The sequence below is a fragment of the Dermochelys coriacea genome, chromosome 4 (assembly GCF_009764565.3).
Source record: "Dermochelys coriacea isolate rDerCor1 chromosome 4, rDerCor1.pri.v4, whole genome shotgun sequence".
In the NCBI taxonomy this organism is placed as follows: domain Eukaryota; kingdom Metazoa; phylum Chordata; order Testudines; family Dermochelyidae; genus Dermochelys; species Dermochelys coriacea.
The window spans coordinates 88,331,298-88,352,100 of NC_050071.1; the positions used below are offsets into that span (position 1 = coordinate 88,331,298).

The window sequence follows — 20,803 nt, forward strand, 5'->3', positions numbered from 1 at the left end:
AAAAAATCACATTATTCCTATTGAAATAAATGGGAGAAACCATTTGTTTTAGTTCATCTGGAAGAAAAGAGGCAGAGAAAGGAATAAAAGTGAGAGAGAATAAATACCTCACTAAACTCAGGACAGGTCTAAATTACAAATTTGCATTGGTGCAGCTGCACCGCTGTAGCGCATATGTTGAAGCTGCTCTAAGCTGATGGGAGAGAGCTCTCCCATCAGCTTAATAATTCCACCTCCATGAGAGGTTGTAGCTATGGTGCTGTCTACACAGAGAGTCACAGTAGGTATAACTATGTCACTCATAGGGGTGGATTTCCACACCTCTGAGGGTTGTCATTGTACCGAAGTAAGTATGCAGTATAGACACCAAGCCACAGAGTCATAAGTAGAGCAGTTGGAGAAAAAAATCATTTTAAAATAGTTTTAAAGAAGAACAACCAACATTTAGCAATTCCTCTTTGAGCAAAAAGAAGAGGTTAAAAGGTATCTCTCTCGATAAGTTCTGAAACTCTGGTGGTCAGATTATCAATTTGATTGAAGCATACGTTTTTAAGTGTTGAAGATAAATAGCAAAAATAATCAGTTATCTAACTTGAATTATAAACATAATTTGCAACATCGCTACTGTAGAGACAGCATCATACTTTAACAATCATGTTAGTTGCCTAGAATATAGGTTCTGATCCAACTCCAGTTTAAGTCAATGTAAAGATTCCCATTGACTTCAACAAAAATAGGATCAGATGCTTTGAGAGAAATAATTGGAGGAACACCAGGGGACTAATCTGGTACCATTGAAATCAAAGGGCATTTTGCCAGTGACTTCCATGGGAATAGGATCAAGTTCAAAATGCTGTAAGTGGTCACATTGTGGGGGTCTGGCAAGGGGCCAACTCAGCCTCAGGAATGCCTGGAGGAATTCTTCCTGACTCAACATTTACATGAGAAACTGAAAAAAATGAGGGCCTGATATTGAAAGGTGGTGATCACCAAAAACTGAAGGCAGTGGGAGATTCAAACACTCAGCACTTCTCAGAGTCACGCTCTAAACATGTAGAATTTCAGTATCTCAATTAAATTATGACTGAAGCTTAATGCCATATTAGGCTGTGATACAGAAGAATCTCTTTTTGAAGGACATTGAAAGACATCTACCAATGTCGTCACCGATAGGAGCTGATGAAAGGACAGTATACCTGTCCCCTTCAAGTCCTCATGTCTGGGGTGGAGCTCTGTGAGAGCAGTGGCATTTCCACAATTCAGTAACTTTATAAAATTAAATCATTATCTATTAATAATACACGCATCACAGGATTGCATCACAAGGTAATTAGCCCCTTTTTTAATTAAAAAAAAAGAGGTTGGTAAGTGCCAGTTCAATAAATGATGAGACTGTCAATTGAATGGACTTGACTAACCCTAATAGGAATTTTAGCTTTTTCCAAAAAACACTTTAGCAATTATGCTATAATAAATATATAGTTTGGTATGTTACAATTGACACGGCAGCTCTTTAAATGGCAGATGACCGCTGGCAACTTTCATTATTTCCTCATTTCCTTTTAACCAGAAAACAACATGTTTGGATATTTTCAGATACTGCCTGTCCCCACCACATAAGGGCCAGATTTTGCCATCCTTATCAGATTGAGTAAAACTTCATTCTGTTAGCTTTAACATTTATTTCAATGGAAATGCTTGTAAAGTAAGGTACTATTCATCATGAGTAAGAAAGGCAGAATCTGGCACTATTGTAATACAGACTCACAAATCCAAGAAATATGAACAGAGAGCTACAGTCAAATTTAAATCAAGCAACTGACTATTTTGACATTGATGGTAAGTTAGGGACTAAGGATAAATTTTTCAAAATTATCTTAGCAGCCTATGTCCAATTGAAGGAGACCTGAGAATCACTGTAGACAGCTTGATGAAAAGGGAGGATAGTGCAAAGACCTCCTTTTATACTGGGGGATGAGGAATAAAACCCTCTTCCCCTTTCCTGTGAGGGAACCTCTTCTATGGAACCAAGAGCTCAGAGGGACTGAACCTTCTGGTGTAGAGTGCTCTCATGAGGTGGGTCCCTGAATAGGGATGGGGAGAGTTGGTGGGTAGGTGGGCAGGAGAGGAAGTCAAGTGTGTAGCCCATCTCTACAATGTCCAATACCTACTGGTCTGAGGTGACCAGAAATGGCAGAAATGAGACAGATGTATACCATAGAGAGGAGATGAACAGGGCTGGGTAGCAAGTGGCATGCTGTCTCATAGACTCATAGACTTTAAGGTCAGAAAGGACCATTATGATCATCTAGTCTGACCTCCTGCACAATGTAGGCCACAGAATCTCACCCACCCACTCCTGTAACAAACGCCTGACCTATGTCTGAGCTATTGAAGTCCTCAACTCGTGGTTTAAAGACTTCAAGGTGCAGAGAATCCTCCAGCAAGTGACCCATGCCCCATGCTGCAGAGGAAGGCAAAAAAACACCGGGACTTCTGCCAATCTGCCCTGGAGGAAAATTTCTTCCTGACCCCAAATATGGTGATTAGCTAAATTCTGAAAGAATCACCAGCCAGACACCTAGGAAAGAATTCTCTGTAGTAACTCAGATCCCACCCTATCTAGTGTCCCATCACAGGCCATTGGGCATATTTACTGCTAATAGTCAAAGATCAATTAATTGCCAAAATTAGGCTATTCCATCATACCATCCCCTCCATAAACTCATCAAGCTTAGTATTGAAGCAAGATATGTCTTTTGCCTCCACTGCTCCCTTGGAAGGTTATTCCAAAACTTCACTCCTCTGATGGTTAGAAACATTCGTCCTGATGACCAGTTATATCCATTTGTTCTTGTGTCCACTTGGTACTGAGATTAAATAATCCTCTCCCTCCCTGATATTTATCCCTCTGATATATTTATAGAGAGCAATCATATCACCCCTCAGCCTTCTTTTGGTTAGGCTAAACAAGCCAAGCTCCTTGAGTCTTGTTTCATAAGACAGGTTTTTCATTCCTCGGATCATCCTAGTAGCTGTTCTCTGTATCTGTTCCAGTTTGAATTGTTCTTTCTTCAACATGGGAAACAGAACTGCACACAATATTCCAGATGAGGTCTCACCAGTGCCTTGTATAACGGTACTAACACCTCCTTATCTCTACTGGAAATACCTCTCCTGATGCATCCCAAGACCGTATTAGCTTTTTTCACGGCCATATCACACTGGCGGCTCATAGTCATCCTGTGATCAACCAATACTCTGAGAACCTTCTCCTCCTCTGTTACTTCCAAGTGATCTGTCCCCAGTTTATAACAAAAAATCTTGTTATTAATCCCTAAATACATGACCTTGAACTTTTCACTATTAAATTTCATCCTATTACTATTACTCCAGTTTACAAGGTCATCCAGATCATCCTGTATGACATCCCGATCCCTCTCTGTATTGGTAATACCTCCTAGCTTCGGGCCATCTGCAAATTTTATTAGCACATTCCCACTTTTTCTGCCAAGGTCAGTAATAAAAAGATTAAATAAGATTGGTCCCAAAACCGATCCCTGAGGAACTCCACTAATAACCTCCTTCCAGCCTGACAGTTCACCTTTCAGTATGACCCGTTGTACTCTCCCCTTTAACCAGTTCCTTATCCACCTTTCAATTTTCATATTGATCCCCAACTTTTCCAATTTAGCTAATAAATCCCCATGTGGAACAATATCAAATGCCTTACTGAAATCAAGGTAAATCAGATCCACTGTCTTTGGGAGTGGAATCAAATCTGCTGCCTGGTTGCAGAGAATGAGGAACAAAAGGATGTAGTGGCCACTCCTGAGGGCCTTCTCCCGAAGCCTTCTGTCCCTTTCTGGCATAGTGGAATGGTCTATATTGTAGTCTATAGTAGAGGGCCTGCTTACATACTGTGACAAAGTTCCTGCTCTACCTTGGTGGGTCTTGCACTTATTGGCAGATTTGCTCACCTTGGAGCTTCACAGCAGCCCTCAGCTTGGCTGTTTTTCTGAATTCACAGTCCAGGTCGACTCCTCCTGTGTTTGACCAGGAGTTGGGAGGATTTGGGGGGAACCCGGGTCCTCCCACTACTCCGGGTTCCAGCCCAGGGCCCTGTGGAATACAGCTGTCTAGAGTCCCTCCTGGAACAGCTGTGCAACAGCTACAACTCCCTGGGCTATTTCCCCATGGCCTTCTCCCAACATCTTCTTTATCCTCACCATAGGACCTTCCTCCTGGTGTCTAATGATGCTTGTACACCTCAGTCCTCCAACGGTCCGCGTTCTCACTCTCAGCTCCTAGTGCCTCTTGCTCCCTACTCCTCACACGCATGCCACAAACTGAAGTGAGCTCCTTTTTAAAACCCAGGTGCCCTGATTAGTCTGCCTTAATTGATTCTAGCAGCTTCTTGATTGGCTGCCGGTGTTCTAATCAGCCTGTCTTAATTGTCTCCAGAAGGTTCCTGATTGTTCTGGAACCTTCCCTGTTACCTTAGTCAGAGAAAAGGGACCTACTTAGCCTGCGGCTAATATATCTGCCTTCTATTACTCTCCTATAGCCATCTGGCCCGACCCTGTCCCAGTGCAGAGACCTGAAGTGCTGTCTGGGGTGATGGTTGATGGCTGTCTGGGGTGGGGTTGCAGACCCCCAAGGACTTGAGTGTGGCCTTACAGTCCTTCAGTGATTTCATGGCCTCATCCATCTTATCATGAAACAAAGAGCAACCTTCAAAGCGCAGATCCTCGACCTTGGTCAGCAGATCTTGGATGCTATGTGCACAGCATCTAAGGCCACCTGCAGGACTGTTTTAGAGACCAGTTTCCCTTCGAACACCAAAGTCCAGAACTCACCCTTGAATTCTCATGGGAAACTATCCACAAAGCACCCCACAGCACTCCATATTTTGCCAGGATGGCCTGGCTGTTGAATATCCTCATTTGGGGACTTGAGGTAGAAATATGATTTCCATGCCTTTCTGCTCCTCATTCCTTGTCATCGATTTCTGCCGGCCCTGATAGGTTTTCACTTGCTGCTGTCACAACTAATTAGTCCAATACTGGGTTTGAGAAAAATTGCTCATAGCCCATAGTTCTTATCTGGTACCACCTGTTGGACTGCTTTGAAGTTGGAGCTACAAATACAGAATTTGCCATAAGACCTTCACTGGCTCCAGCAGTCTCTCATTAATGCTTATCACTATGCAACCTGGTACCGATGAGTGCAATATATCAAGCAGCATATGAGGCACTTTCCTGCACCTTTTCCATAGGGATCTCTAAATTTGTCACTACTGACAATATATGTCCTGGAAGACCATATGGTCCTCCAGTACAGCTGATGCCTATTGCAGCAACAGGAAGTTTTGGCTGGTACCTGCTGAAAGATCTTTGACTCCTGTGACTGCAGTTCCTACAATTCCTCTTCTGGGCCATGCAGAGTGGATGGTGCTCTCCCATCCACAGGGAACCTAGAGTACGCTAGGGAGGGTAGGCCCAAGACAAACTGAGGCACCCATGGCATCCACACCTTAAAGTGAAATGGCACCAGAGGCCATGGAGGCTGGGTCATGGTTCTGGTATGGATCATTACTGGCATCACAATCTTCTTGAAGCTGAGCTCCCCTACCCAGTGGAGATGGTGTGTGTGTATGAGTGAGAGAGAGAGATCCAGCTGAAACCCTGGATATGGTTGGGGATGACTGTGGGCTATCCTACAAGTCCAAGGATGACAGATATCACTCTTCTTGGAGCAGGGGAGCTCTCACTGGCATTTGCGACACAAGCACCAAGCCTGTGGATGGCCTTCTGTGCCTCTTCTCTCCTGAGGACCTCTGTTCGGCATCCAGTCAATCCCAGTGTTTTCCCAAGACCAACTTAGAGTGTGCCTCATTTTGAAGATGCATGGGGCACAGACCTTGAGGCCTGGGAACTGGAATCTGAATTCAGTCACGTGGACTTCTCCATAAGGGATGCCCTCAAGCAAGCCTCCCTCAAACAGTGGTTCCATTTTGAGAAATAACTTGCAGATCAAACATATACCCAGAATATGCCCCTCACCAAAGCAAAGTAAACATCTTGTTTGGCTATTATTGAGAGGAATGATGGCCTTGCAAATGAGGCAGTGCTTGAAGCCCTGGGACTTGTGGTGTGCCATGCAGAACTGAAGGCGGTACCAGTCCTATTGATGACCTGTGGTCCCATTGGCCCTGAAGACTAACTAGCTAAAGAGATAAGTAACTCTGAAAGGACCTGCTGTGACATACATCATGGCAGTAAGAAGGAACTGAGTGTGAGGCAGCTCTACCCTTTATACTTTCATTGAATGCATGAGGAAGCAAAGGATGCATGCTCTGTCCCCAGTCACAGCTAACTAGAAAGTTCTCTGATGCATCTGCACTGGATGTGCACTCATCATCAGCTGTGGAATTATACAGACTATCACTCGAACCACTACCAGAGTTATCATCATTAATGACTATACATTTTTGAAGGGATGCTAATCTTAGGCTTCAGGTCTTAAACAAGTCTCTAACCATAAGCGATTAGGATGAGAACTATTTTGGGAGGAGATTATCCCACATCTGCCTACGGCAAGCACTGAAACATCTGTGTACCAGCCAATGTGGGAGACAGGTTGTTATACTGAACTAATGAGTCAGATCCAGTATTAAAATTCCGATGTCCAATGAAAGTCAGTGGGACTCAAGATTCTAAATGCCTAAATCATTTTTGAAAACAGGACTTAGGTGCTTTTGAAACTGCTAACTTAAGTCTCACTGACTTGCAATAGGCTTCTATATTAATTAGGTGCTTTTGAAAATGTTATCCTTTGGCTCCTAAGTCACTTACGACTTGTGTATACACAAAAATGTCACTGATTTAACTATACCCTTATAGTTAGAGCAGTACAACTCATGCATTCATGTAGTGTGAATGCAATTATGTAAGTATATAAGTGTAAAAATGATTTATACTGGCATAACTATTTCCATATGGGAAGATCATAGGCCTAGATATATTGGGTATAAAGTACGTTTATGCCGCTATAAATATGTCCATACTAGGAGTCGGACTTGTATTATTTTCTAAAATAAATCAAACCACTAACTGAAATAGTTATGAGTACAAAAACTGCGTGCAGACCAGGCCTTAGGCACTTTGAAAACTTTAACTAGGTGGCAATTCTAATTTTTTGTGTTTTCGCAAAATGCCTACAATAAATAAAATTCAGAGATCCTACAATTATACTAAATGACTTACTTCTCCTTTTTCCAACATCCCCTTTGGAAGTAGCAGCTTCATTCAGAAGAACCATTCCCATGGTGATAGCAGCATCTATACAGTTGTTGTCAAGGAAACAGCAGAAATATGGATGCCTCAGAAATCCATATGCATCTGTAACTAAGGTTTTCATTTTATATAAATCAAAAATATCAAAATGCTCTATTCCATAATAGATTGCAGATTTATGCAAAACTGTAGGAGACAAATATTTAGATGTAGTGATAATTTCCATTGTGTAGGCTGCATTTAGTAATCTACTTTGTGTGTTATTAAGTTAGCAACATGTAGCTTTACATAAAACTCATAAAACATTTTAGAACAGAAATAAGATTTGAAAGATTTAAAAGGGATCAGGTTGGAGCAATGATGTTTGTATTTATGTAATTATAAAAAAACCCCATAACTATGTGAAATCGAGAAAGCAAAGTAATTTTGCCAATGCAGAATGATACTGGCAGAAAAACACATGCAGTGCACATACATATAATTCTGTTAATTCATTGATTAATTGATGCAACTGAAGCTGTTGACTGCATGCAGCACACCTTTTCAGTGCTTTCAGAGGGTACAGGATCTCTATGCTGAAATAATGGTTAATATTTTGTTCAGCTTAGAAAATCTCAATCAAGAAAGTTTTTTTGTCACTTGCATTTTTATTGTCTAATTACAAGCTTTACAAGTGCAAAATGATAAAAACAATTTAATTAATTTAGCATGATCCTCAGCCATTCACTTAATTGTTTGAAACTATTAATGAAAAGGAAGTTACTACTGTACTTAACATCTGTTCTGAACAGGAGACATGCATGAATGCTATATTGAAAGATGGAGAGCACAATGCATTATGGAAGTTGTATTTGTAATCAGCCATTTAAAGAAATAAGAACATCAGTGGTACACGATGTACCTAAAGATATTTTTTGGCCAATATTATTTTTGCTGTAAAAAGCTTTGTTTAACTTACTTCAACAGTAGATTAGCATGCTACAATCTCGTTTGTTTTTATTCCAAATACAGTTGAGAGTATTTTAACACCTGTTACCCACATACTAGCATAACACGCCTCCATCTATCTTTAACTCTTCTCTCCTCTCCTCTGAGCCCTGGCTTGTCTTGGTGCTCTATAATTGCTTCCACAAGTACCTCTTATTGAAGAGATCGCTTCTACAGAGGAATTCTTTAGAATATCAGTGTTTTGCAATTCTATCTGCTCACTTTTCAAAATAACCTCTTGTGCTGGTACTATGTTCCTGGGAATGACAACGAGGAGCTTGCCATCATCTCTGAAGTTACTATACTGATTTGGATAGCAAAAAGCATGACTTACTTACATGTGTCTGGAGAGGCAGCCAAATGTTAAAAGATACTTTCTTCTCTAATGAGCAAGAAACAGAATATAAAACCAAAGGTAACTCTTTAATACAGTTTGGAAAAAAACAGTTTATTAGTGTTAGTATTCCAGGTTTAGGTGTGGGAGAAGATAGACCAACTATAAAATTAAAGCGAGGGAGAAATTGCTACAGACTTATGGATAAATGTACAGGAGACTTTCAAACATGCGACATCTATGAACATCACTGTATCTAGTAACATACCATAAAGAGCTCTAAAGGCTCCCGGAGCATCTATCCCTTATGCAGTGGGTCTCAACCAGGAGTATATGCACCTCTGGTGGTATGCAGAGCTCTTTCAGGAGGTACAACTCATCTAGATCAGTGTTTCTCACATGGAGGTTGCTAGCCCTTAGGGGGTCCTGGGATGGGTTTAAGGGGATTGCAGGGCCAACATGAAAGGGTAGTAAGCAAGGCAACTGCCCGTTGCCCCATGCCACAGGGAGCCCCCACAAAGCTAAATTACATAGTTCAGGCCTGACGCCTGGGGCTCAGACTTCAGACAAGGCTCACTAGTGAAAAACAAGCTCAAGTATCACACTGAAACGTAAGCACATACGTATATTCCAATCAATGTATTTCTATATTATATGGTAAAAATGAGAAAGTAAGCAATTTTTCAGTAATAGTGTGCTGTGATTCTTTTGTATTTGTATGTCTAATTTTGTAAGCAAGTAGTTTTAAGGGAGGTGAAATTTGGGGTATGCGAGACAAATCAGACTCCTGAAAGTGATACAGTAATCTGGAAAGGTTAAAAGAAAAGGAGTAACCCGTGGCAGCCTTAGAGACTAACAAATTTATTAGAGCATAAGCTTTCGTGAGCTACAGCTCACATTCATCGGGAAGTGAGCTGTAGCTCACGAAAGCTTATGCTCTAATAAATTTGTTAGTCTCTAAGGTGCCATGGGTACTCCTTTTCTTTTTGCGAATACAGACTAACACGGCTGCTACTCTGAAACCTGGAAAGGTTAAGAACCACTGCCCTATTGATTCCATTGAATGCAGACCCTGGTATTCTTCATACTTGCCTAAGTTTATTTCTCAAAAATAAACAATGTCTGAAGTTTTAGTTACAATACCCTATTTCAAGGGACTTAAGCACATTCTTAAGTACGTCACTGAATAAGCATGTGTATTGTCTACATGCTTAAAGTGAAGCACATGCTTAAGTGTTTTGCAAAGTTCCAATTATCAACAATGGAAGAAGGGTTAATGGAAGTTGGAACTAAACAATATTGTACGAGCCTCTACTGTATCTGTGATAATAAGCAGAAAGTATTGTAGAAATGCAAATAGCATTTGATGGGGAAAAAAAACCAATTCTAACAAACCATCAGGATTAATTCATGTCATATTTTATTATGATGACACATATTGCTATTTGGAGATACAGCGATGGGATGAAAACACTACATCTCACGTAGCTCTCTATTAAGTTTGCTCATATGAAGTGGTCAACTGCTTTCAGAAACAATCAATAAAGTGGAATTAAAATTTCTGTTAAGAAAAGAAATAATATTGCCACACATAATCTCATTATGTAGATAAAGGAATTGTATTAAAGTATTAAAAGCTGCACATCTTAAATACTGCAAAGTTTTCCACATTTCAGCTTAACAAGCTTTCCCTAAGGGTGCAGAATCTGGGCTGTTTCACAGTGAACCCTACTCGAATTATTGCTTAGCTTCTTATCTAATAAACATTACTCTATCCAAATATAAATAGCAAAAATTAAGTTGAATTTCATGTTCCAGGTTTGATTGAAGCTGGAAAAAGGCAAGGATATTCACAGATAAGACTGTTCTGACCTAACTCACCTCTTTGTGCACAAGAAACAAGCAAGAACTTGAAGTAGTGTGAAATCTTACATTCCATACAGGCTGCAATAGGAGTGTGATAAGTAGCTGCCATTATTCAGAATTCCTTACTGTTTAATATCAGACAGCATTATGAGGTTTTCTTCCTATTTTTTAAAAGAACAGAAGTGAAAAGGTCAAAGAAAAAGAACATGAAAATAAAACTCTTCTGATCTAGTCCTTGAGTCTGTTGGGCCCAGTGCTTCAGCGGCTGAAAGTTTTGGTTCTTATACTGATACTGAAAAAGTTCTTTGGAAATGATGTAGTGTCAACTTTTAGCTCTAGTTTTGTGGCATGTACTTGCTACTCACTTTCATCCATTTGCTGAGGATGTGTGCATTAAAAGCAGTATATGCCATACAGTTAGAAGTTTATTTTCCTCTCCATCACATTTTGGGACTGATCCTGCTTCACTGAAGTCTTGCTTACAACACTCCTGCTAATACATCCCAGAATGATGTTCACTTTTTTTGCAACAGCATACACTGTTGACTCATATTTAGCTTGTGGTCTACTATGACCCCCAGATCCCTTTCTGCAGTACTCCTTCCTAGACGTCATTTCCCATTTTGTATGTGTGCAACTGATTGTTCCTTCCTAAATGGAGTGCTTTACATTTATCCTTATTGAATTCCATCCTGGTTTACTTTAGACCATTCTTCCAGTTTGTCCAGATCATTTTGAATTTTAATCCTGCACTTGCACCCTTCCAGCTTGGTATCATCCACAAACTTTATAAGGTGTACTTATTGCCATTTTCTAAATCATTGATTTGAAGTTATTGAACAGAACTGGACCCAGAACTGATCCCTGCAGGACCCCACTTGTTATGCCCTTCCAGCATGACTCTGAAACGATGGATAACTACTCTCTGGGAATGGTTTTCCACCCAGTTTTGCACCCACCTTACAGTAGCTCCATCTAGGTTGCATTTCCATAGTTTATTTATGAGAAGGTCATGCGGGACAGTATCAAAAGCTTTACTAAAATCAAGATATACCACATCTACCGCTTCCCCCATCCACAAGTCTTGTTACCTTGTTAAAGGCTATCAGGTTGGTTTGACACTATTTGTTTTTGACAAAATCTATGCTGACTGTTACATATCACCTATTATCTTCTCTTGCAAATGGATTGCTTAATTATTTGCTCCATTATCTTTCTGAGTAAAGTAGTTAGGCTGACTGGTCTGTAATTCCCGGGTTGTCCTTATTTCCCTTTTATAGATGGGCACTATATTTGCCTTTTTCCAGTTTTCTGGAATCTCTCCTTCTTCCCTGACTTTTCAAAGACAATCACTAATGGCTCAGATATCTCTTCAGTCAGCTTCTTGAGTATTCTAGGATGCATTTCCATGAGGCCCTGGTGACTTCAAGACATCTAATTTTTTCCAAGTAATTTTTAACTTGTTCTTTCCCTATTTTAGCCTCTTCTCATCTTACCTCATTTTCACTGGCATTCATTACGTCAGATGTCAGGTTGTACTTGCACACATACAACCTTCTTGGTGAAAACCAAAACAAAGAAGTCATTAAGCACATCTGCCATTTCCACATTTTTTGTTATTTCCCACCCCTCATTGAGTAACGGCCTACCCTGTCCTTGGGTCTTCCTCTTGCTTTAATGTATTTGCAGAATGTTTTCTTGTTCCCCTTTATGTCTCTAGCTAGGTTGATCTCATTTTGTGCCTTGGCCTTTCTAATTTTGTTCCTACACACTTACATTATTGTTTATATTCATCCTTTGTAATTTGACCTAGTTTCCACTTTTTGTAGGACTCTTTTTGATTTTGAGATCATTGAAAATATCCTGGTAAAGTCAGGGTGGTCTCTTGACATACTTCCTATCTTTCCTATGCAGTGGGATGGTTTCCTCTTGTGGCCTTAATAGTGACTCTTTGAAAACTGCCAAGTGTCTTCAATTGTTTTTCCCCTTAGACTTGCTTCCCATGGGATCTTTCCTACCAACTCCCTGAATTTGCTAAAGTCTGCCTTCTTGAAATCCATTGTCTTTACTTTGCTGTTCTCCCTTCTACCATTCCTCAGAATCATGAACTGTATCATTCCATGATCACTTTCACCCAAGCTGCCTTCCACTTTCAAATTCGTAACCAGTTCCTCCATATTTCTAAAGCAGAGTATGGAACCAAGAAAGATTAAACAACAAGGGCTGGAGACAAAAATGCCACTGGTGGTTTCTGCTCCAATCTTCTTTTTACAATGAGATGACTGTGGTGTTTCTGTCCTTGTACTTTAGGTCTGGTAAGGGGTGATACAGTTACAGCGCACACTGAGAGACCCAGCAATCCTTTAGTATCTTTAACTTAGCTTGGTCAGAAAAACAAATAAAAGGCTGAAGGTGGGACAATTTTTTCCAGGAGCCCCGAGGAGAGTGTCTAGGTTCCAGAGAGATGGACCAGTGGATTCAGCCAATGAACAAATGAGTCATGGCCAAAACTAAAAAAATACTGTAGTTTTTTCGTGTGGCCCACCCACCTCCCGCCACAAAGAAAGTCTTACATAATCACTATTAATAAACAAAAACTGAAAAAGAATTACAGTGCCCATCAGCAAGTACACTTTCTAGAACAGTTCCAGTTTCCGTGTCTCCTTTTACTTTTATTCCATTTTTCTACAGTTAGGAAGAACAGTTATTGATAGGAGAATCTCACTTTTGTGCAAAGCAGAATGCTCTTTGGGTGAGGTAATGTCAAGAGAGTTCTTTTGCTGTGGATCTTTAGCCAGCCTTATTTGTTGATTTTTTTCAGCCTCAGATCATTGCTTTTTAAGCTTCACTTGCATTGTTACATTTTTGCTTCAGCTGTTGCTTTTAGCTGCAGTCAATATTGTTGAGTTTAGGCTTCACATGGCTGACTTTTAGCTTCATGACAGTAGCTTCACATCATCACATTTTAGCACTGGGCACATCATTTACTTTAACTCCACAGTGAATGAGTGAAAAATTCAATCATATTGAATTGTGGTTTCAGTAATATCACTGGCTCATAACACAGAATATTAGCTTCTGTCATTATTTCAGCCCTTATTTCCAACATTATTTCCTAGGTCATCTTGCTTTTTAAAAAAAAAAATATATGCCACAAAGGAAAATGTCAATTCTACCTAGAAAAACACTTTTCTACAATATAATTTCTTTCTAACACAATAGAATTTAAGTTTTTGTAGTCATTTATCTATCTCTTGGACAGTTTTCCATCACAAGCTGCATAGATTTTCTTGGTTTTTTTTAATCTTCTTTACAGTGCATTGCAGAAATGTAACATTCAGCTAATTTTGCTAGAATATACAGACTGATATGCCTAGCAATAGCTCCAAATTCCAATTTTCATAGTTTCGGATAAATATACCTCTGCATAGTGTTTTCTTTTGTTGGGGGGTTTTTTTTGGTGTAAAATCCAGTGTAATCTTTTCCTTACACATTTCTAATTTATAATGGTTTAAATTTTACATATTTTTAAAGATCCTGATACCCATTTTTCCCAGTGGACAGAATCTGCTCACAGCAACTAACAAGACATTGTTCAGTAAGTACAGTGAAAAATGGTACTGAAAAGTTTCATACTGGAGGAGAAATAGCTTTCTATTGGAATAACAATAAGCAGGTTCACCTACAAAATCCAGGGGAAAAAGATTAATTCAAATAGTAAGGGTTTGTATTTGAACAGATACCCCAAAATAAGGATGTCAAGTAAAAAATATCTGGAATATAGAAATAATATGGGACAGCATCCACAAATGCCCTAGAGTGTACAGAGACCATTAACGTTATTAGTAATAACCTTAAGATAATTTCTATCATCATACTCTAATAGACAATGCCATAACTATTAATTTCACCCAAACTGCGCAAGAGAAGGAGAACTGGATGGGTCAGAGCAGTGGTTCCCAAACTTGTTCCGCCGATTGTTCAGGGAAAGCCCCTGGTGGGCCGGGCCGATTTGTTTACCTGCCGCGTCCGCAGGTTCCGCCGATCGCGGCTCCCCAGTGGCCACTTCGAGCGGCTCCCATTGGCCTGGAGCAGCGAACCGCGGCCACTCGGAGCCGCGATCGGATGAACTTGTGGATGCAGCAGGTAAAGAAACTGGCCAGCCAGCCAGGGGCTTGCCCTGCACAAGCGGCAGAACAAGTTTGGGAACCACTGGGTCAGAGGATTGGTAATACAATATATCATTCAGATCTTTCCACTTCCTGATGGCTTGCAGCTTCAAACTCTTTCCCAGGAGTGGGATACACAAAAATACTTAGGCAGTTTGGGCTCCATTCTGATTCACAAAACTCCTGCCAAATCCTGTAGGTGCCTAAACTCACTCGGCACCTAAGATTTTCAGAGTAAAAGTTACCTAGGAAGCTATATTTGGGCCTCTGTGCATGCACATTGCTGCTTCCTTCTAGGCATCTAGATGTCTATCTCCCCCCTAAACCCCAAAGCAATGCATGAACTAGGGAAGGAAAGGTATTTGGATGCCTAATCACATGCGTGCCCTGAAGGAGCCCCACAACAGAATATCCCATAGCTCAATGGTTAGTGCACTCTCATGAGACGTGTAGGAACCCTGTTCAAGTCCTTGCTCCCTCACAAGCAGAAGGAGGACTTGAACCCAGGTCTTCCATATTGTAGGTGAGCAGGCTAACCCCTGGGCTGCAAATTGGGACCAACACCACCACCATGTCCTCCTCCTCTCTCCCTGCCATTCTTTCCCATTTAATGTTGTGTGAGGCAGGTGTCTAACTCCCTCCCTCAAAAAGCAGCTTAGGCACTTATGCCACCCGACTCCAGGTGGCAGGTTCCTATTCATGGATCGCTATGCTGATGTAGGCACCTCCCTGCAACCTGGATTTAAGCACCTACTTCTGAGGGGCTTATCACTTTCCCCCTCTTGTTGGCATCTGTCAGGAGACCGGGTCAGAGGCACTCATGCCTTGTGGTCAGAGCAGGAGTCAGGAGAAGTGGTCAGAATGCTAGAGCCCAAGGTCAAAGCAGAGTCAGAGCTGGGATCAGAGCCAAAGGTCAGAACTGAAGTGAGAGTCCAAATGTTGAATACAAGGGTTGAGACAAAAATCAGAGTCATGCTGTCTAGAAAAAAGAAAAGGAGTACTTGTGGCACCTTAGAGACTAACAAATTTATTAGAGCATAAGCTTTCGTGAGCTACAGCTCACTTCATCGGATGCATTTGGTGGAAAAAAACAGAGGAGAGATTTACATACACACACACAGAGAACATGAAACAATGGGTTTATCATACACACTGTAAGGAGAGTGATCACTTAAGATAAGCCATCACCAACAGCAGGGGGGGGAAAGGAGGAAAACCTTTCATGGTGACAAGCAGGTAGGCTAATTCCAGCAGTTAACAAGAATATCAGAGGAACAGTGGGGGGTGGGGTGGGAGGGAGAAATACCATGGGGAAATAGTTTTACTTTGTGTAATGACTCATCCATTCCCAGTCTCTATTCAAGCCTAAATTAATTGTATCCAGTTTGCAAATTAATTCCAATTCAGCAGTCTCTCGTTGGAGTCTGTTTTTGAAGCTTTTTTGTTGAAGTATAGCCACTCTTAGGTCTGTGATCGAGTGACCAGAGAGATTGAAGTGTTCTCCAACTGGTTTTTGAATGTTATAATTCTTGACGTCTGATTTGTGTCCATTCATTCTTTTACGTAGAGACTGTCCAGTTTGGCCAATGTACATGGCAGAGGGGCATTGCTGGCACATGATGGCATATATCACATTGGTAGATGCGCAGGTGAACGAGCCTCTGATAGTGTGGCTGATGTGATTAGGCCCTATGATGGTATCCCCTGAATAGATATGTGGACAGAGTTGGCAACGGGCTTTGTTGCAAGGATAGGTTCCTGGGTTAGTGGTTCTGTTGTGTGGTGTGTGGTTGCTGGTGAGTATTTGCTTCAGATTGGGGGGCTGTCTGTAAGCAAGGACTGGTCTGTCTCCCAAGATCTGAGAGAGCGATGGCTCGTCCTTCAGGATAGGTTGTAGATCCTTGATGATGCGTTGGAGAGGTTTTAGTTGGGGGCTGAAGGTGATGGCTAGTGGCGTTCTGTTGTTTTCTTTGTTGGGCCTGTCCTGTAGTAGGTGACTTCTGGGTACTCTTCTGGCTCTGTCAATCTGTTTCTTCACTTCAGCAGGTGGGTATTGTAGTTGTAGGAATGCATGATAGAGATCTTGTAGGTGTTTGTCTCTGTCTGAGGGGTTGGAGCAAATGCGGTTATATCGTAGCGCTTGGCTGTAAACAATGGATCGAGTGGTATGATCTGGATGAAAGCTAGAGGCATGTAGGTAGGAATAGCGGTCAGTAGGTTTCCGATATAGGGTGGTGTTTATGTGACCATCGCTTATTAGCACCGTAGTGTCCAGGAAGTGGATCTCTTGTGTGGACTGGTCCAGGCTGAGGTTGATGGTGGGATGGAAATTGTTGAAATCATGGTGGAATTCCTCAAGAGCTTCTTTTCCATGGGTCCAGATGATGAAGATGTCATCAATGTAGCGCAAGTAGAGTAGGGGCATTAGGGGACGAGAGCTGAGGAAGCGTTGTTCTAAGTCAGCCATAAAAATGTTGGCATACTGTGGGGCCATGCGGGTACCCATCGCAGTGCCGCTGATTTGAAGGTATACATTGTCACCAAATGTGAAATAGTTATGGGTCAGGACAAAGTCACAAAGTTCTGCCACCAGGTTAGCCGTGACAGTATCGGGGATACTGTTCCTGACGGCTTGTAGTCCATCTTTGTGTGGAATGTTGGTGTAGAGGGCTTCTACATCCATAGTGGCTAGGATGGTGTTTTTAGGAAGATCACCAATGGACTGTAGTTTCCTCAGGAAATCGGTGGTGTCTCGAAGATAGCTGGGAGTGCTGGTGACGAAGGGCCTGAGGAGGGAGTCTACATAGCCAGACAATCCTGCTGTCAGGGTGCCAATGCCTCTCTCAGATCTTGGGAGACAGACCAGTCCTTGCTTACAGACAGCCCCCCAATCTGAAGCAAATACTCACCAGCAACCACACACCACACAACAGAACCACTAACCCAGGAACCTATCCTTGCAACAAAGCCCGTTGCCAACTCTGTCCACATATCTATTCAGGGGATACCATCATAGGGCCTAATCACATCAGCCACACTATCAGAGGCTCGTTCACCTGCGCATCTACCAATGTGATATATGCCATCATGTGCCAGCAATGCCCCTCTGCCATGTACATTGGCCAAACTGGACAGTCTCTACGTAAAAGAATGAATGGACACAAATCAGACGTCAAGAATTATAACATTCAAAAACCAGTTGGAGAACACTTCAATCTCTCTGGTCACTCGATCACAGACCTAAGAGTGGCTATACTTCAACAAAAAAGCTTCAAAAACAGACTCCAACGAGAGACTGCTGAATTGGAATTAATTTGCAAACTGGATACAATTAATTTAGGCTTGAATAGAGACTGGGAATGGATGAGTCATTACACAAAGTAAAACTATTTCCCCATGGTATTTCTCCCTCCCACCCCACCCCCCACTGTTCCTCTGATATTCTTGTTAACTGCTGGAATTAGCCTACCTGCTTGTCACCATGAAAGGTTTTCCTCCTTTCCCCCCCCTGCTGTTGGTGATGGCTTATCTTAAGTGATCACTCTCCTTACAGTGTGTATGATAAACCCATTGTTTCATGTTCTCTGTGTGTGTGTATATAAATCTCTCCTGTTTTTTCCACCAAATGCATCCGATGAAGTGAGCTGTAACTCACGAAAGCTTATGCTCTAATAAATTTGTTAGTCTCTAAGGTGCCACAACTACTCCTTTTCTTTTTGCGAATACAGACAAACACGGCTGCTACTCTGAAACATCCAAGAAACAGGAAGTGCTAAACAGAGAGCACACAAAGTGACTCACTAGGGCTAGTTTAAACTAAATCAACCAACATGTGGGTAACTACACAAAACAAGCAACTAGTTTGCCTGAACATAGCTGGTCTCTCCAAATACTTCTTGATAATCAAAGTTTTGTTGGGGAAGATAACTGAACAGTTATCATCAGGCTTAGATGGCTCCAAAAATACCCGATTTAATTGAGGTTTCAGAGTGGTAGCCGTGTTAGTCTGTATCAGCAAAAATGACAAGGAGTCCTTGTGGCACCTTAGAGACTAACAAATTTATTTGGACATAAGCTTTCATGGGCTAAAACCCACTTCATCAGTAGCTCAAAGTTAACATTCTGAGATTCAAGTTCATTGTTTAAAATATTTTAGTCACCTAGAAAACCAAAGGTTTTTATTTTGAATAAGTATATAATAAAGAAAGAGGTTCTTGCAGTACATTGCTGTGGCAAATATTCTTATTTCAGTATGCGTGGGATTTTTTGTAGTAATATCAAATACCTTTTAACTGTTATTTTAATATGCTTTTTCTTTAAAAAAAACCCCCAAAAACCCAATGACAGAATGACTTCAAATGTAAGATTAAAATATTTTAGGCACCATTACTGGTTTTGTAAAGGGCAATGTTTGTTTCACAATATTGAAAAGATTATTGCTAATAAATTGTGAAGAGCAATTGGCTTACAGTATTTATTATTGGATTTTGTAATTATAGAAGAGGCATAAAAGTCTACAAATGTGGAAGATAACTCCTTGTACACAAACTACCAGTCATGAACCTCAGAAGACCTGGGTGATAAATCTGGTTATCGTCACAATCAAGTTAATTTGGCAGGTTCAGTAAGCCTGTTTCTCCACTTTGTCATACTAATTTTTAAATCTGTGTAATTCTATTTAAGTTAGTTGAGTTACACAGATGGAAGACCATGCAATGTGTTTGAGGGAATCACGTTTAGTTCTTAGTGGACATAAATCTACATCACAAAATCACTGCCTAAATTATCAATAGTTCTTCCAATACATAAGAGTTGCATACTGGGATTGACATGTATCAGCAGAGTTTTGTAGAGAATGCAAGAAGTGACCTTCTTGTAATATGGCTATTATCTATCTAGTATGCCTTACATCTGAAGAGATCTAGCCTCCTCCAATCCTTATCATATGGGGTTGTCCTGGAGTGATGCTGTCTTCCCTTCGCATTTACTGCATTAACCACAAGGGAATTTTGGATAAGGTGTGAGAAAAAAGTCCGTATCTTTTGTAGGGACATAGTACTTCTTATTAGCACACTTACATGTCAAAGGTATTGAGGCCGGGATCAGCCAGACCACCTTGGATGGGTCTAATATGGACATGTTGATCAGGAATGCGATTTTAGCCAATGTGGAGGTGTGCAATATGTCCAGAAGCTTGTGGTTCTCACACTTCCTCCAATGGGATCTGTAGAGACTATTATTCTTCTAAACAATTCTTGAAATTGTTTAAAGTCATCAGCAGACCTGGGTGGTGGTAGCATGATTGCCTCATCGGGTGAGGATTAGGAGATGTTAGTTTGTGGTGTGACTTCTTCCTCCGGACCTTCATCGTGCTCCTCAAAAGGTTCTACCTCAGGTTTGGAAGGCCTGAAAAAGTCTATCAGTTCCTCTGAATAATGGGCAGTTTGGGAAACTGCTGTCTGTATGCAGCCTAGGATTCCAATAGGGTGAGTGTGGGGGCATAGACATAGGGTGGCATCCATGGGTGTCCTACCAAGGTCCTGGGTTTGTTCTGGTCTCCTGGTACTGAGGGCATGCATAATGTTTGTGTTGTGCAGCTTCTGGTACAGGGGGTTGCATGGTGTAACTGAGTAAGGCTCTTTCTCCTCCTCACTTGAGAAGTGGTGTGGGGGAGGGGTAGATGGTGATGGGGAGTGGCGGAGTATCAGTTGCTTCTGGGGAAAAGACATGTACTGCTGGTAACTCAGTACAGAGGAGGGGCAACTCCCGGGCTTCAGAGACAAGGAGGTCTCTCAGAAACCTGAACTTCTGTGGTACTAGCATCATCAATACCATGGGCAGCCCTTGCATTAGTGCCGTGAAAGTTCTTGGAATCAGTGCAGATGTTGTCAGTGTGGACTGTGCAGAGTTCAGTCTGCATTCTCCCGAATGGCCAGAAGCTGGCGCTGAAGTCTTCACTGGCGCTGAAGCCCTCAGTGCCATATGTTTAGTCAGAGCGGCAGGTGCTGATTTTTGAGGCTTTGGGGCTCTCTTTGCCAGTATTGTCTGACAGTACTGTCATATGTTGTCCTGCCCTCTTAGGGTCCCTGGAGTTATCAGTGCAGTAGTGCTGGTTCTGGAAGACCCAGGGCAGTCACCAGAGCTAAGAC

The 20,803-nt window shown here is 41.5% G+C and overlaps 1 protein-coding gene across 5 annotated transcripts in view; it reads right to left on the reverse strand.

The window, feature by feature from the left end:
- Positions 1-20,803, reverse strand: part of TUSC3 (tumor suppressor candidate 3) — a 307,969-nt gene that overhangs the window by 15,110 nt on the left and 272,056 nt on the right. For all 5 annotated transcript variants that reach the window (XM_038399600.2, XM_043513761.1, XM_043513760.1 and 2 more), the window contains one exon: positions 7,269-7,343. In XM_038399600.2, the coding sequence (XP_038255528.1) occupies positions 7,269-7,343 (75 nt within the window). The remainder of the gene's footprint in view (positions 1-7,268; positions 7,344-20,803) is intronic.